General features: G+C 37.8%; 1 protein-coding gene across 2 annotated transcripts in view; it reads right to left on the bottom strand.

The window, feature by feature from the left end:
* Positions 1-17,703, bottom strand: part of CTNNAL1 (catenin alpha like 1) — a 65,660-nt gene that overhangs the window by 34,233 nt on the left and 13,724 nt on the right. For both annotated transcript variants that reach the window (XM_045562550.1, XM_045562551.1), the window contains 6 exons: positions 13,740-13,927; positions 11,667-11,786; positions 8,090-8,179; positions 6,868-7,038; positions 3,796-3,996; positions 1,007-1,093 (listed from right to left, as the gene is read on the bottom strand). In XM_045562550.1, the coding sequence (XP_045418506.1) occupies positions 1,007-1,093; positions 3,796-3,996; positions 6,868-7,038; positions 8,090-8,179; positions 11,667-11,786; positions 13,740-13,927 (857 nt within the window). The remainder of the gene's footprint in view (positions 1-1,006; positions 1,094-3,795; positions 3,997-6,867; positions 7,039-8,089; positions 8,180-11,666; positions 11,787-13,739; positions 13,928-17,703) is intronic.

Raw genomic sequence — 17,703 nt, 5'->3', positions numbered from 1 at the left:
ATAATTTATATACAACAAAATGTATTCATTTTAAAGGTACACTTTGATGAGTTTTGTTTTTTTTTTTTGGTTTTTTTATGAGACAGAGGCTCACTTTGTTGCCCGGGCTAGAGTGCCGTGGCATCAGCATAGCTCACAGCAACCTCAAACTCCTGGGCTCAAGTGATCCTTCTGCCTCAGCCTCCCGAGTAGCTGGGACTACAGGCATGCACCACCATGTCTGGCTAATTTTTTCTATATATTTTTAGTTGTCCAGCTAATTTCTTTGTATTTCTTTTTTTTAGTAGAGACAGGGTCTCGCTCTTGCTCAGGCTGGTCTCGAACTCCTGAACTCAAACGATCGACCCCCCCTCAGCCTCCCAGAGTGCTAGGATGACAGGCGTGAGCCATCAAGCCTGGCCCACTTTGATGAGTTTTGATAAACATATACATAGCCATGTAACTACCACCGCAATTAATATTTCAAATATTTCCTTTACCCCAAAAAGTTCTACCATCCCCTTTATAGTAAATATACCCCAACTTCTGACCCTACGCAGCCGCTGATCTGATTTCTGTCATTTTAAATAATTTTTGCCTTTTGTAAAATTTTTTTCTAAATAGAATTTTATATATACTTTTTTGTGCCTGGCTTCCTTCACTCAGTATAATGTCTTACTGATTCATCCATATTGTTACATGTATCAGTATTATTCTTTTTTATTGCTAAATGGTATTTGGTAGAGTTATTCCAAAATTCATTTATCAATTCCCATGTTGACAGAAATCTAGGCTTGTATCCAGTTTTTGACCATTATGAACAAAGCTGCTATGCACATTCACATACAAGCTTTTGAAAATGATGGCACCAATAAAATGGTGGCTTCAAAGTAACTATGTCGAAGGAAAACTTTGAAAACCACTTTCTAGGCACATGAGCATATTAATACTAATGCATTTCACACATACCATACAACATGAAAATCAGTAAAGAACTCTAAGAGGCTAAATTTCAAACTATACTTACTTCTTTCTTAAGTTCATTAAGACTGTGACCAATTTTCAAAATACTGAGTTCCAGTTCTTCAGTGATGCTTTTTGTTTTCTTGCTTTGCTAAAAATTTCAAAAAGTACATATGTAGTGTTACCTCATCTTTTTAATCTGATAATTCCAATTTTATTTGAACTATAAATTATAATAAATTTTAATATCATTCTGTGACTATAAGTAGTAATTTTTGAAATTTACTTATTTAAGGATAGAGTAGAAAGTAAAATGTTTGTTATTTAGTTATATTTTCCCATGCTAACTATAAAGAGGTGAATTTTTAAAACTTAATCTTCTTTAATAAATTCATCATGTCTAAAATTAATCTCTTTCATTTCTGCCTAGAATGTTCATCCCTTAACCAAGATAAAATTTAAAATCCCATTCATCTTTAAGACCTTACACAATGTCTCCTTCTCAGAAAGGCCTTCTCAGATCACGCAATTTAAATTAGACCCTCTTCTTACCTGCACTCATCTTTCCTCTAAGTAATCATCCCAGTTTGCAATTACGTATTTATTTTTTGGGTTTTTTTATTTGTTCATTTAAAGTCTATCTTCCCTACTAGGCCTATATGAACTCTATGCAAGCTGGGCTCACAACTATTTCACTCACCACTGAATCCAAGTACCTGGCACAGCAAACGGCAGGTAGTTGGCATTCAATTCTTTGCATGAGTAAATCGAAGTTAAATGTCAATACCTTCATGAAGCCTTCTTGACTCCTCTTTCTAAAATATAAATTCATCCTCCTTCAAACCCTCTCAACACATAATCTATACCTTCTCTTAGGACACTTACAAAGCTTTTTATACTTGTCTCACAACTTCCTATAGGTTTCTACATAGTAAAATTCTTGCAGGCAAAGACTTTGTCTTATTTATCTTTAGATTTCTGCTGCCTGGCATATAAAAGGCACTCAGTAACAACCCTAAAAAAAAATGAATGAATGAAAAATATATCTGGCATGTAGAATCAGAGATCTGAGCACTTGTAAAATATGTGAAGGATGCTAATTGCAAATTTAAGTATTGAGAGAATCGAATTCCCAACACAGAGCATTTCATCATAAGAAACTTTTTTTTTTGAGACAGGGCCTCACTCTATCACCTGGGGCTAGAGTTCAGTGGTATCATCACAGCTTACGGCAACCTCAAACTCATGGAGTCAGGCAATCCTCCTGCTTCAGCCTCCCAAGTAACTGAGACTACAGGCGCTAGCCACCATGCCCTACTAATTTCTCTATTTTTTGGAGAGGTGGGGTCTTGCTCATGCTCAGGCTGGTCTTAAACTCCTGGCCTCAAGCAATCCTCCCATCTCACCTGCCAAAGTGCTAGAATTATAGGCATGAACCACCGTGCCTGGCCACAAGAAACTATTTATAGTGAATGTTGGGAACCAAATTTAACATTGAAGCAATCTACACTTCAGATTACATATCACATAGATAATTCTATCTAAACACAAAATATTGCTCAAATCTCTGACACCACTCTGTTCTAAAGCAAGATTCCCTATTAACATGAGCATTGTACTATTTTTTTTTTTTTTGAGACAGAATCTCACTCTGTTGCCCAGGCTAGAGTGAGTGCCGTGGCATCAGCCTAGCTCACAGCAACCTCAAACTCCTGGGCTCAAGTGATCCTTCTGCCTCAGCCTCCCGAGTAGCTGGGACTACAGGCATGCGCCACCATGCCCGGGTAATTTTTTCTATATATATTTTTAGCTGTCCATATAATTTCTTTCTATTTTTAGTAGAGATGGGGTCTCGCTCTTGCTCAGGCTGGTCTCGAACTCCTGACCTCAAGCGATCCACCCGCCTCGGCCTCCCAGAGTGCTAGGACTACAGGTGTGAGCCACCGTGCCCAGCCTTGTACTATTTTGATACCAAGAAAATATCTAAGAAATCTGTAATTCATGCCTATTTTCATTCATAAATCAATATATTTATAAGAAAGTCCCAATATCAACCATATTCACCCGCCTTCTTTGTCCTTACTGCCAAAGCTTTGTTCATGATTTTAGATTTGTTCTATTCCTACTGTATGTTATAAACCATGTTAAATACTTTTTTGACAAAGCCTAGGTCTAAGGAATAAATAAGCAGTGCCAGAGACATGTCCCAGGGCTCTGTCTCTCAATTTTGTAATCCATCTGCTATAAGAGATTGTGCACACAGTTCCTATGCTGGCCCACTTCTGTCAGTCCTGACCACTCATACCCAAATAACTGCCTATTTAAGGCTCATGATGTGGCTGCCCACCAATTTGAGACCAGGAATCTGGGCAAAGGTGAAAAATCTTTTACCTGCCAGCTGGATCTACCTTTGTCTTCATTGCATCTAGACCTCAATAAGTTTTATAAAGCATTGTGTCTGTAAATCAGTTGTCCTCAGAGTTAAGAACTGTGCACATCTGAATGGCTCTGACAGTACGACTCAGGTCCCAAGAACCTCTAGGTGGGGGTCTACTCCTCTGCTCTTCACTCTGAAGAAGGATTTTAGGGAATAATTTTCCAGAGGTGAGTTTGGTAGAGGTATAGAATCCAGACTGGCCAGGATGAGAAACAGTGAGCCTCAAAATGTCAAGTACTGTGAGAGCTGGATGGGAAGGACAGTTTGGCCCACTAGGAGGGAAAAAAGGGATGAGACATACTTGTCCCATCCTGGACCAAATTCATATTCCTGGTGATTATGTTAGTTTCTGTATCTCTCAAAACTTTAGGGAAAAAATATTACACAAGATTTACTTTGATGAAAAAAGTTCTTACAGCTTGAATCCACACAGAAATTAACTGCTGCACTTCCATTCTCGCCTGAGTTGACAGTTCCAAGATGCGTTCCCTGTGCTCATGGCTGGTGTAAGCAGAATCAGTAAAGTCCTCTGTACGTTCCAAGATAGCTTCTAATGTCGCAGAAAGGTTCTCTTTAGAGTGAAAATAAAGATTCTCCCGAAGAGCTTCAATATTCATCTGAGAACAAAAAGGACATACATCCACGAGTCAATATTCCAACCTAACCAAAATGGGCTGTAATTTCTAACAGTACCCAGGAAAACACTAGGAATTTCTTTCCTAAGCAGAAGGAAAATACAGCCTCCAATAATAACTATACTCTCCACTAACCCAGAAGGACATATTGCTCAAGAGGTTATCAACGGCCATGCAAAGCTTCATTCCCAGAGTCATTAACACAATGGCATTCCAAGAGATCCATGAATACTAGCTAAGGCAGAAAGAGTATCATCATGTAGCAACAGGTAGGAAAAATGAACTAGCCTCCAGGTAAAGGATTTGCATCTGGGAAATTGCCTAGGCAAAGTCCTGTAAGATATTAATATGTTACACATAAATATGATATGTGCTAAGCCCGGGGGGATGGGTGTGGAAGGTGTGGGGTGTGATTGGGACTGGAGAAGGCATCAATTTTTCCTTCATTAATTCAGCAAAGACTCTCCAAGTCACCTAACTGGTCTCCCTACATTTTGTTTGATGAACCCACCAGCACCTCACTGGCCCAAGCATCCTCTACCAGGAGGCCTGTACAATCTCTCTAGAACATAAACCTTCTGATATTGCCACCTCCCTCTAATCAGCTTCTCACCATCTATAGAGACTCAAACCCAAACTTATATGGTATAACACAAAATCTTCTATGTTCTTGTTTTTATAAACCTCTCTAACAATGTATCTCAGGCCCTGAACTCCCAAGTAACCCTTCACTTCAGCCACTCTGTTTAGAGTTCCTTGAATGTGTCATGAGCACATCCTCACTTGTGCAGTCTTTCTCTCGTTCATCTTTCTGAGATACATTTTGCCACTTCTGCCTTATTTAACCTTTGGTTCATGAAATAAGTCACAGAGACAACCTGGGCCAAGGGGCAATAAGCAGTGATGCTCAATATTGTGGTTACAATGAATGTGCTAATAAGGATAGCTTACATTTGTTTAGCACTTTAAAGTCCTCTCACAAATGTTATTTCAAGTTAATCCTTACATATCACCCATTTTAACATGACCATGAAAATACCAAAGTTTAGGAAGGTCAAGAGGCCAAAGGGGAGTGCTTGTTTCCCTTTCTCCTCTTGGTCCAAGTTGTATCTAACAATCAGTCTATCCTAGGTAGACAGGAATTTTTTTTTTTTAAGCTAAGAATGTGGAAAATAGTAAGGTATAGAATTGACAATGAGGATCTGAGAATTTAAACAGAATTAAAACAGAAAAATCAGTTATATTGACCTCACACCATTTATGTTAAGTTTTCCCTTTAAAAAGAACATAGACATGTTTTTAGATAGTAACTTAGTAGAGTTTTGTGGGGTTATTGAAGGCTATTCATTGACATGGTTTCATAAGATTTGTCCATATATTCACAGCACCAAATATAGTAAAGTATCCAGTTTCCCTCTACAGATTATACTCTCCATCAAAACAAAAGTAAAATGCCAAAGAGATAACCACTGAGACTGAGCCTATTTATAACAGTTCTGCTTCCGGATGCCTGATCACAAAAGGGGCAGCAGCCACAGGCAGCCACATTCAGCCTGCCCCAGAGCAAAAATGCAGAGGCAAGAGGTGAAAGACCTGGTTCTAACCTGATTTATTTCCCTAATTATCCTTTGACCTTTGGCAACACATCTCCTCCGTCTGCATTTATAAAAAGAGAGGCTTAGAAAAATAATCGCTAAGATCGCTTTCAGCAATGAAATTTCTAAGAGAATTATTGGTCCTTGAAGCTTCTTTTCCCTCAGGAAGAGACTTAAGGGTAGGACTGGCATCAGATAAACAAACCTAGATGTGTAAATTGAAAGGTCATGGACTTTAGGAATAGAGAGTCCTGGGTCTAAAGATGGGTTCTACCACTTATTAGCTTTCCTCTTCAAAGAAATGGATATAATTACATCTACCTAAAAGGGCAGTTAGGGACTAAATAAGATATTTATTAAGAGCATGGCCCCTAAAAAGAAATATTCTTTTCATTACTTTCTTTCACCCCATGTTCCTACTTAGACCCTCACACAAGTAGAAGTCAAAGTGCAGTAAGATGGAAAGAATACCACCCTGTCACAGCCCTGTCTATTATAGACGTGGGCAACCCTAAGCATATTAGATAACTTCTCAGGGTCTTAGTTTTTCCATCTGTTAAATGAGGGGATTGTACTAGATGATTTCCTAGGGCCTGACTCAGACCCTAGAACAGATCATCTTTAACCCACAGAACATCTTTTACCCATAGAGCATCTTCACCATCTCTCTGATTTCTGATGAGAAGAAGTCAGTCACACTGCCTAGTTTCAAATTCTAACTCTGGTTCTTGAGAAGATTATATGAGTTCATACATTTAAAGTACTCAAAACAGGGCTGGCACAGAGTAAGGGCTTGATAAATATTAGTGTGTATTACTGTTTATTTTTAAATTTTAATTATTGCTAATACCATTACTACAGTCTTAAAGTATCAACTCTACAGCATAAGGAAGAGCAGAAATTCTAGCAGAAATGATATGCTATTTGTCATCATCCACGAATGATATGGCCCTGCTCAAAAAAATGAGAAGGGAAAATCCTTCTAAATGTTGGGTAGGATGGGGAAGGCTACAGCCAAGCCATACAGCTAAATAGTGTTAGAGTAACTGCTATAACCAAAGACCAGTAGTCTTTGTAAATATAGCACTAAGCCAAATATTGCTGAACATTAGGTTTGTACATAGTGGCACTACTTTAAAGAGATATATCTGCTTTTGAAGCATCATTCTAAAACATTACACAAAAATATGAACACTACATATAATAATGTTCCTTTAAAATGAAAGAAAAAATCAAAAAATATTGTCTTTATTCTTACCTTGAATTCTTTAATTCCAGTAAAAATACTGATAGATGAAATGTCAGTCTCTCCATTCAGTTTACAGTCAGTCACAATTTCAATGACCTTATCTAATGCTACTTTCATGCGGACAAATACTCCTTCTTTGTTTTTATGAGCTGACTCGCAGCTGGGATGCCTGAGACATGTCTTCAAAACAATTGAAAATTTTTATTTTAATATTTGATCCATATCAGAACACATAAAATCTTACAGAGAACATGTCATGCTAATAAAAATGGTTCTTTACCAAAATCTCCTGGGTCCCTGGCTCACTCAGCTGCTTCTCCTCACTAAAGTGGAAGCAGGATGAGTAAAAAGCGATAGCAAGGTTAAGTGAAAAATGCAGAGTGCAAAACTATACCTTTATACTTTCATAATAAGGTTACTTAAAATTTTTGCAGGAAAAAAACCCCTATCTCTTCATCATGATTAAAACTATTTTAAAATGTTGCATATTCAAGAACTAAAAAAGAAGGAGGAAAAATGAACAGAGATAAAATATGACTGTGGATGAATCTTTCACTTTTAAAAAATGATGTAAATAAAAAACTACCCAAGGGCCTAGATAGAACAGAGCCTTCCAAGTGGGCTCCCTGAAGTCTCTGTTTTTGTGCCTTCGCTGATCCTAGCATAGAGTAAATACTCTCAAAAGAAAAGGCAATTCTAAACAAACTATTAAGAAGACATTTACTACTATAGTTCATTCTTGAATTACACCAATTTGCTGGCCAATTGCTGTTTGGAAATATAAACTCTTGATTGATAATTTTGTTGAAAGTAAAAGGAATTAGAGAAATGAATTTACAGAATAAATAAAGAGCTGACTTCATACTCCACTGTTACTTAACAGATCCTGACTTGCTTAGCTTTTTCTAGAGCACGTATACTGGCTCCTCAATAAAACTAGCAAAACCCTGCAGGTAATGACTGTGTCTGACAAGCTTTGATTCACAGTACCTAATATATCATCTTTTGCTTATCTCCTTAATCCAAGCTGACTCGTAGATTAATTACCATTTGGAATTGGGAAAGAAAGTCTAGCATCCTTGTAAAGAATAACTGAGATTTGACTATTTGGACCTATGTTCTAAGTTATCACTTTGATCTTTTTTAAAATGTAAAATATGTAAATTAAATGCATTTAATCAGGTTTTCTATTTATTACTGTATAACACAGTAAAAACAAAAATCTTCTTACCTTTGAAGCTGTGAGAAGCATCATTGTACACTTTTCAAGAACTGCCCTAGCTGCTGCCATTTTTGCCTTTTTCTTTTCATCTTTCAAATCCTAAATATGAAATAAAATCACTGAGCAGTCTAAGATCATGTAAACAATCCCACTTCTTGAAAAATCATTTATTCAACATTAATAATACTCAAAAATTTAGTAACATTGGTAAGCAAAAAAAAAAAAACAAAACAGGATAAACTTTTATAAATTGTCACTGCTTTGATCTAAATACAGCAACACAATATGAAGAAAAAAGAACTACCCTTAGTAGGGGCAGTAGAGCCAGGAACTGAGACAGAGAAGGAGGTGGCACACAGCTTGCATTCTGGTGGTCTGCCACACCTGACATCCTCGTGCCCAAGTGCACACACCTCACTCCTAACCAGAAACACCTAGCCCATGTCTCACTTAGTTAAAAGTGACTTTTTTGTCAGCACCTATTGACTATTATTTCTTTCAAAACAGAGACTTAGAAGTCAATTCATTCAGGGACCATGTCTAATGAATCCATCTAACTGCTGATGCATCTCAATATGAGGTTTGTTTGTCCTAATCTTAACCAATACACTGTTCTGAAATGTTCTTAAGATGTTTCTTGGGTATATAATTTTCCCCAACTATTAACAGATAGATTATGAACACTTAAGCAAACACTATGTTTTGAGTTTTTGAAGCAGCTTTCTCTTCACAGAGCCCTCAATAGAATGTGCGCTATTACATGGGGTACCCAAAAACTTGCTGATCAAATCTATAACGAAACACTCTGATAATGGTTTGGTTACTACATCTAAATCAGAGGTTGGCAAATGTTTTCAATAAAAGCCCAGATAAATATTTTAGGCATTCTGAACCATATGGTCTCTATTACAACTACTAGATTCTGCCATTGTAATGTGAAAGCAACCATAAATAATACATTAAACAAATGAGTATGGCTGTGTTCCAATAAAACTTTATTTATGGACACTGAAGTCTGAACTATATAAACTTTTTGCCCGTCATGATTAGTCTTTTTTTTTTTTCATTTGTGAGTTGGGTTAAAAGCCCTTTCTTACAAATAAGAAAAATCTAAAGTTTGAAAATGATTTGCCTTTGAAATTTGTTTTAATAAATTAGAATAAATTCAGAGTTATCCCTATTATAATATCACTCTCACTCACTTGCATCTGGTATAGCTTCCTTTAGTATGAGATAGAGATGGAATTACATCTAGTTCATGAGAAACTGCACATAACTCAAAAGCTAATTCAGGTCACATCTCAAAGCAGCGTGTCCTACATGTGAATATCATCCATCATGAGTACCTATCAGAAATAAAGGTTGAGGTTGCTTCTAAAATTTCCACCCCTTCCTTTTGTCTTTATCATTTTGGACAGGACTCCTTTCAAAACAATGCGTGGGTCTAGTTGAAATGTATCAAGTGTATATGCCATATATAATACTTGCAAGCCACCACATACTGTAAATGGTGATAGCAAATGACTGAAAAAGAAGGCATCTCTACTCGAAAGGGCTGGTCCACAGGACAAAACAGAGACCTCCATAAAACCCAAATGATTCAAGAAGCACTAAGTGACACATCCCAGTACTTCCAAAAGTATTTGCCCTGGCTTGGGTAAGGCTCTCACCACTGCCACTTTCTACCACCTTTGTCCATGGCACCACCATCCCTCACTGGGTTACTATAATAGCCCCTCAAGTGGTCTCCCTAACTCTGACCTTGTTTCCCTACAAGCTATTCTCAATATGGCAGCTAGAGCGATACTGTTAAAATGTCAGGAAATGTCACTTGCCTACTTGAAACCTCCCATGTCTCCCCATTTTACTTAAAGTCAAAGCCCTTACCCAATTTGGCCTCCCCATTACCTCCTTGGTGTTCTTTGAACACATCACACGTTTCTGTTTTATTGTCTATCTCCTCCCACCCCCACTAAAATGTAAGCTCCATGAGCACAGAAATTTTTGTGTTTTTATCTCCAGATGTATCCCCAACAGCTAGAATAGTACCTGGTTCACAGCAAGCAGCTGATGAATATTTGCTGAGTAAACTGAATGAATAAATTTGTACTACAGCTATTTTCAGAATATTTTGACCATACTAGGGGAGAAAGCATTTGAACCCTGGGTGCATATTCCATAAAAATGATCCAGAAGAAGCACTTATCAAACACAAAGATGCCAAAATGGCTGCTAGTAAGTTTTAAGGGTTCCAAATTTGATGAGTTAAATTTTAAAAATAGGTAACTGTTCAGCTAAAGTGTACACAAGTTTTAAAGTGTTGGATCACAATCTTACAAGAATTGAAAAAAATACAGGCTCTCCAAACCAAATTTCTAAGTACAAATCAAAATAATGGTTATGTCCAGAGGCTGAAGAGGATCCTACAGAAAGTGTAACTGAGGGATGGTGGCTTTAGAACCTATGAATCATGCCATGCTTGCTCCAGTAATCAAGAAAATGTTAGATGATAAGCTGTTATCATTATGAAAATCGTCAAGCAAATAATTTTTATGGGGGGAGAGAGAGGAGGAGGAGGAAGTTGAAGGAGGAAAGAGAAGGAAAAGAAAAATTATATTATAAAGAACAATGTTGGCAGAATGGAAAATGAAACAGTAAGGTGCCTATAAAAGCAGCTTAGGTATTAGAGACCAATGTCATTATCCAGCCTGTCACTCTCCAGGCCAATATCCATCTCTCAACCCTAGCAGCAACTAGGAAAGTTCATGTCCAAAACTAACAGAGTAAACTATGGGACTATACTCAGAAGCATTTCAAGAAACTATCAATTATTATATATTTAACCTGCTGACAAGATGGACTCATATACAAATATCCCAAAAGGAAAGTCAATCCTGGATATAATATGATCTTCCACCTGCCTAAATTTAGGAGCTTACAGTCTGAATTAGGTAACAGGCCCATTAAGAAATAATATCATGTTATAGTGTGAGAACTATAGGCTTTAGAATAACTGAGTTCAATCTACTAGCATAGTGATCTTGAGAAAGTTTATTATCCATTCAGGTTCAGTCCCTCATATGTAAATAAACAGTAATAACAATACCTACCTCATAGAGAAGTTTTGAGAATTAAATGAGATCATGTATCTAAGTAAGTATCTAACACATAGCCAGTGTATATAATTAATGGTTTGAGTTATTACTATTAATCTAATATGGTTAAGAATAACAGAAACATAACAAGATACTATAAGAATACACACGATGACTCAATTTATTTGCCTGAGCCCTGGTAGAGGAGTTAAATGGAAAGCTTCATAAAACAGAAAATACTTAAGTTGAGCCCTGAAGGCAAGTATGACCTTTCCCAGTGTGTAAGGTGGGAACATAATTGTTACATGTGTGCAAAAATGGCATACAGAGCTACTTACTTTATCCTGGTTTAATTATGAAAGGCTTTCAAGACCAAGATTATAGATTTAATAAGGAAAGAAACCAACCTAAATGGTCCCAAGGATCACACCTCTATCCCAACTAAAAAGTATTCATTTATCTGAAGATTTTAAAATGTGGCAAATACATACATTTTGTCTATCTCCAGTCAGATGTGCAAACTCCACCATTTCATTTCCAAATTGACTAAATATTTGGACAAACTCTTGAAAGCTATTCACTCTCTCTAGTCTTTCCATAGTTGCAAGAACCTGCAAAACAGAGAATATTTTATTATCAAATGAAAGATAGGAAAGAGACTGAGATTGTGAAAGCTGAGGAGAGAAGGAAAACAAAAAAATGAAATTCACAATTCTAGGGGAAAGCTGAAAAAGGAGGAGCCAGAAAAGAAGACAGAGAAGGAGGGGCTCAGAGAAGAAGAGGCAGATTGAAAAGTTAGAATCATTTAGGGAATGATGTTTTTAGGACAAGGAGAGGTGGACTTACTCGAAAAGGAAAAGGAAAAAGGGTTAATGAAACAACTAAATATACAAATGAAGAGATTATTTATGCGGCCAAGTCTGGAGAAGGTGGGGACAGGCAAGAATGCAGTAATCAAATCTTCAGAGGATTAGGAAGGGGTAAGGATGAAAGACAACACACAGAAGCCTTAAGGTTCTGTGAACCAGGAGAGCAGGAACCCAGTCTTCCCAGGAAAGCAGAAGGAAGGTCATCTGTGAGTGAGGAGTGGAAAGGGAGGTTTGGGACTTTATAAGCAGGAAAGCAGTTTGGACCAGTCAGGAATGGCCTGTGTTGAATAAATCACTTGCCAAAAAGCTTTGGGCAGTTAGAGGTGAACAGAGAATGTGAATCTGTAGCAGAGCCAACAGACCAATGTATCGTGTTTTCTTGACATGAGAAATAAAGTAAATAGATGTGAAATGTATTTTCAAATACTTTTCTTTAAAATAACAGTACTGGATTAGTTTTAGACCAAGATAGGTTAAAAAAACACAGATATCCTGTGTTTACTTATTTTTAATGAGGATATGATGAATATTTGTCATGTTAATATGCCCTGGCAGCTCAGGAAGTCCAGGCAACTAACACAGATAAGGCACATTACCACCACTGAGCGAACCTCTGTCTTTCAGAGAGGAAGGTTGTTTCTATTCCTCTGGCTCTGCCAGATTCACATCTCCAATTACTTTTTTTTTTTTGGAAACAGAGTGTTGCTCTGTTGCCCCGGGTAGAGTGCAGAGGCACCATCATAGCTCACAGCAACCTCAGACTCCTGGGCTCAAGCGATCCTCCTTCCTCAGCCCCCAGGGTAGCTGGGACTACAGACATGCACCACAATACCCAGCTAATTTTTCTATTTTGAGTAGAGATGGGTCTTGCTCTTGCTTAGACTGGTTTCCAACTCCTGAGCTCAAGCAATCCTCCTGCCTCAGCCTCCCAGAGTGCTAGGATTATAGGCATGAGCCACCACACCTGGCCTCTAATTACTTTTTAAACTTATACTTTTTGATTCACTCAACACTTATCAGGTGTTTCGTCCTCAAACTGTATTAGGACAACCCCTTCCCTGGCTGCCTGCCCTCCCCCTTGCCTAAGGAATAATCCAGGGAAAGAAGTGATCATGTACACCCTGGGTTCCTGGATGATCGAGAAGCACAACCATTACCTGAGAGACTAGTAGGAGTTCTGGACTGGAAGAGTATAAATCCATGCTCTAAGTTTTGTGATCAGTAATAGTTAGGGACTCTGTATACAGAAATTTTGTAGCTGTGGATAATTATGGTTTCCACTGATTTAATTTCATCTTAAATTTATAACTTGTTACTCTCTGATTTAGAAAAACAAAAAGACTGAAGAATTCAGTATTTGTTATTAACTAGGTTTCTACTACAGACATGACCATGGTGCTCGGCTTTTCTTTTTGAATGTTATACACATTTAAAGCTTTTACCAACAAGCCTCAACAAGTAGATAATGATTTTCTGAGAAGAAACATTATTTGCATTCAAAAGTTTAGGCCCAGTACACACATCATTTAAGAATTACAGGTACAAAAGAAATACTACTTTTAAATTATAGATAATTAGAGTTATAAACAATTATAATAGACAAGCATTGCCAAATTATCTGCAATTAATCTAAAAAACACTTTTGAAGAGAACACTGAAAGGCAAAAGTATAGCCAACACCAGGAAGGCAACTACCTTATTTCTTGATGTTATTATCTGTTTAATGACGACTCGGTCTGCCAGCAACAACACTTTTGTCACTGAAGAAAGAAGTAATCTTGCAGCCTTTATAACTCCTGTTTTGTCTGTAAAAATTGTGATCTGGCCATCAGATTTGGGATGATTCAAGTTGGTTATGTCTGTAAGTGCTGCAATTGTTTCTCCTAATAAGAAAGGGGAAGAGGAAAAGTTAAATTGCAGTAAGACACATTTAAATTAAAATCTAGACTTTAATCTTCAAGGTAATGAGCATGATGGGGAGAAATCTGGCTTTGGAGTCTTACTTCAGGAACAAGAAAACAATTTCACCTTGATGATCAGAGGGACTGTCCACATAAAGTTTTCTAATCAAAAGTTACAGGACACTCTTAAGGAACTGTGAAAAATTTTTACCTTCACCCAGTTTCAAAAATATCATAATTTTTGTTTCCAGTGGCACTGCAAACTATACAATCTAAAAGTCTCCTGCTCTACAAGACAGTAAGAGAAGTCCCAGGAGTGCAAAACCAAAGCAGTAAGCACGTGCTAAGCCTTGGGCCAGGGCCAGGCCAGAGGGAAGGTGGGAAAGGGGTCATTGCCAATCTGCACAACTGGAAAGGGCTGGGGTTTTTAGAGAAATTCAGGGAAAGAAGAAAGATAAGGCTTTGGGCCCCATGGGGTGACATCGTCAATGAAAAGGGGGCCTAGAAAAATCTGCCAATAGGCAAAGGGAAATAATAAGCAAGTTTGTCTGTCAGTCAGCCTGGACTCCGGAGTCGGGAAAGGAAACGAAACAGAAGCCTGCCAAGAGTTCAAACCACAGGCTGACCCTCATTCAGGTTTGCTGTTTGAATTTATACTTCTTATGATACCCAGTGGAAACCACTCTACCAAATGAACTCCCAACCCTCTTGAAAAAATTCTCTTCATTATTGCTCTCAAACCTATTGGTTTCTATAATGGCAATTATATCCACAATAAAACAATATAAATGTTTGCCTCCTCAAGACTATAATATTCTCCAAACCACCTTACTGTTAAAGTTAACAAGAATAAAATAAAAATAATAAACCTTAAAATATCTTATAGTGTTCAAGACAATTTTTTAAGTCCTAAATAAACCTGTGTGCGTAATGGATTAATTTTCTCACAAAAGCCCTCTTGTCAATTCTATTACATACACACACTAATGTATCAGCCATAGGCTAAGGATCTTTTTTTTTTTTGAGACAGAGTGTCACTTTGTTGTCCTGGCTAGAGTGAGTGCTGTGGCGTCAGCCTAGCTCACAGCAACCTCAAACTCCTGGGCTTAAGTGATCCTACTGCCTCAGCCTTCCAAGTAGCTGGGACTACAGGCATGCGCCACCATGCCCGGCTAATTTTTTCTATATATATTTTAGTTGACCAGATAATTTCTTTCTATTTTTAGTAGAGATGGGGGTCTCGCTCTTGCTCAGGCTGGTCTCGAACTCCTGACCTTGAGCGATCCACCCGCCTCGGCCTCCCAGAGTGCTAGGATTACAGGCAAGAGCCACCACTCCCGGCCTTGGATCTTAAGTATTGGAATCTTAATGGACAGACCAGTGCTAAAATTCAATAGTAGAAAGATCAGTCTGGTGGGAGCATATAACACGGAATGGAAAGGGGAGACTTAAAGCCAGGCCACTATTTCAGTTGTGGGTATGAGATAGTAGGGACCTTTCTAGGATGGCAGGTAGCCATAGGAAAATGATGTAGGTGCCTGTGAGACACTGAGGAAAGAAAACATAAAGTCAGTATCTGACCAGTGATAAGAAAGAAAGGAAGAATGAAAAAATGGCTTCAAAGTTGTGAACCTAAGTTGCTTAAAGAAAATTCCAGAAGGGCATGGGAAGGGAGATATTAAATTTAGTTGCAGGCAACAGGAGTTTGAAATGACACAGAATTCATAAAAGATAAGCCACAAGATACAGATTGGTAATGCAGATTCTGTGGTAGCCAGCCTCCAAGACGATCCCCACCTACTGGTACTCACAATTTTGTGTCATCCCCTCCCACATTGTACCAGGGTTGATATGGCAGAAGGGATGGTATGTAACTTCCGAGATCAGGTTATAAAAGAACTAAGGCAGCCACCTTGGTTGCTGTCTCTGTCTTTCTCTGAAGGAAGCCAGCTGCCATGTCCTAAGCAGCCCATACTATTAATACAATGAGGCCTACATAAAGAGGAACTGAGGCCTCTGACCAACAGCCAGCAGGGAAGTGAAGCCTCCCAACAACTATGGGAGGGAGCCTGGATGCATATCCTGCTGTCCAGCCAAGCTTTCAGACAACTGAGGCAGGGTCGACACCTTGACTGCAACTTCATGAGACACACTGACCCAAACCACCCAGTTAAGCCATTCCCTGTCCTGACCCTAAAAACTGTGTGAGATAATAAATGTTTGTAGTTTTAAATTGCTAAGTTTGGTTAATTTGTTACAGAGCAACAGGTAACTAATACAAAGTTTTTATGGCAAAATAATACAGAGAACAAAAGTGCTCAGAACTAAACCTTAATGAAAACAGAAAGGGGCAGGAGGAAAGCATCAATTTGCATTCTATCAGCAATAGCTGAAAGGATGAAATGTTTCCCATTCCTCTAGATACTGTCAACTTTTCCTGTAGTTCTCAATCACCAAAGATATCACATATGAGACTGCACATATTGCATTATTCAACCTTTCCTTTTTCTGACTAAACCCTAGGCATTTAATTCATCGGATGGTAACATTCGGTCAGCTCCACCAACATAGTCAAATGCTTCCTTAATGTTATAAAGGTGTTCAACATGTAGACTGTTCAGAAAATAGTTCTGTGAAAAAGTCACAAAGCTTCATATCTTATAGCTTCATGGTTGTCATTTTTAATTTATTACATGCAATTAGTTGTATCTTAATAGGAAAACCCAAAGTCAAACACACAGAAATATTTATTAAGCTTCCATATAAAATATAAACCTTGCCTGGTAGCCAAGTAAAAAGTAACAATATAACGCAAGAGTCCAACACAGGAAAATAAGAATAAAAAATAATTATTATGACAACTAATATTTATTGAGTATTTATTATGTGCCAAATATATACAGGTATCATATCAAAACACCTCTATAAACACTAACAGCCCCTTTTATAGATGAGAACACTGAGGCTTAAAAATATTTAATAGCTTGCCTAACGTCACACTGCTAGCAAGGGAAAAAGTAGGGATTGAAATCCAGGCAGTCTGACTATAAAGCTCTAGTTCCTTATTCCTACTTTATATAATTCCCCTCACATAAATGCTAACTTGTTCAGAGGAGAAAATGATTAGTAGGGGCTGAGTGGGCCAGAAACATGTCAGGAGTGATTTAATGAAGTCTTAAATTTCCATGTGTTATGAGAAAAAAAGGTTTTCATATTACACAACTCCAGCAGGCACCATTCTCATCCTCTTACCTGAGTGACTGTAAGAAGCAGAAGATTTGTGAAGCCCATGACACTTGAGGGCTTCCAAAAGACTCCATCTATGGAGTTGCCTGGCTTTACAGTACTTGGGTCAGTGTACCATGTCCTGGTCTCTCACCTTACACTGAGTATAGTGATATACTATAAAACCAATAAGGAGAGCAGGACTTAGGTTCTCCTTTCATTAAAAAACCCCTCCTCTTGCTTTAATCAAGGGTTGTTAAAAGAAACAGTCATATGAAGAACATCTCTACATTTTCTGTTGAATTGTCCTCTGTATTATGTAATGTCTGTTTCATAAGCACCCACACAATAATTTAGTGCCATGAAAAGTCTCTCTCTCCTCTTACAAGCTGGTTTGTTTCCTTACAACAAACAATGAGAATTCTACAACCCTTTGTTTCCCACATTTTTGTCTTGCCTTCCAGGAAAAACAAGGATAAACTTAATGCTTAATTAAAATAATAATGTTTGTCAAAGTTTCTGGTATATTTATT

This window comes from Lemur catta, chromosome 10 (assembly GCF_020740605.2).
Source record: "Lemur catta isolate mLemCat1 chromosome 10, mLemCat1.pri, whole genome shotgun sequence".
Classification (NCBI taxonomy): Eukaryota; Metazoa; Chordata; class Mammalia; order Primates; family Lemuridae; genus Lemur; species Lemur catta.
This window is presented reverse-complemented; position numbering and strand designations above follow the sequence as displayed.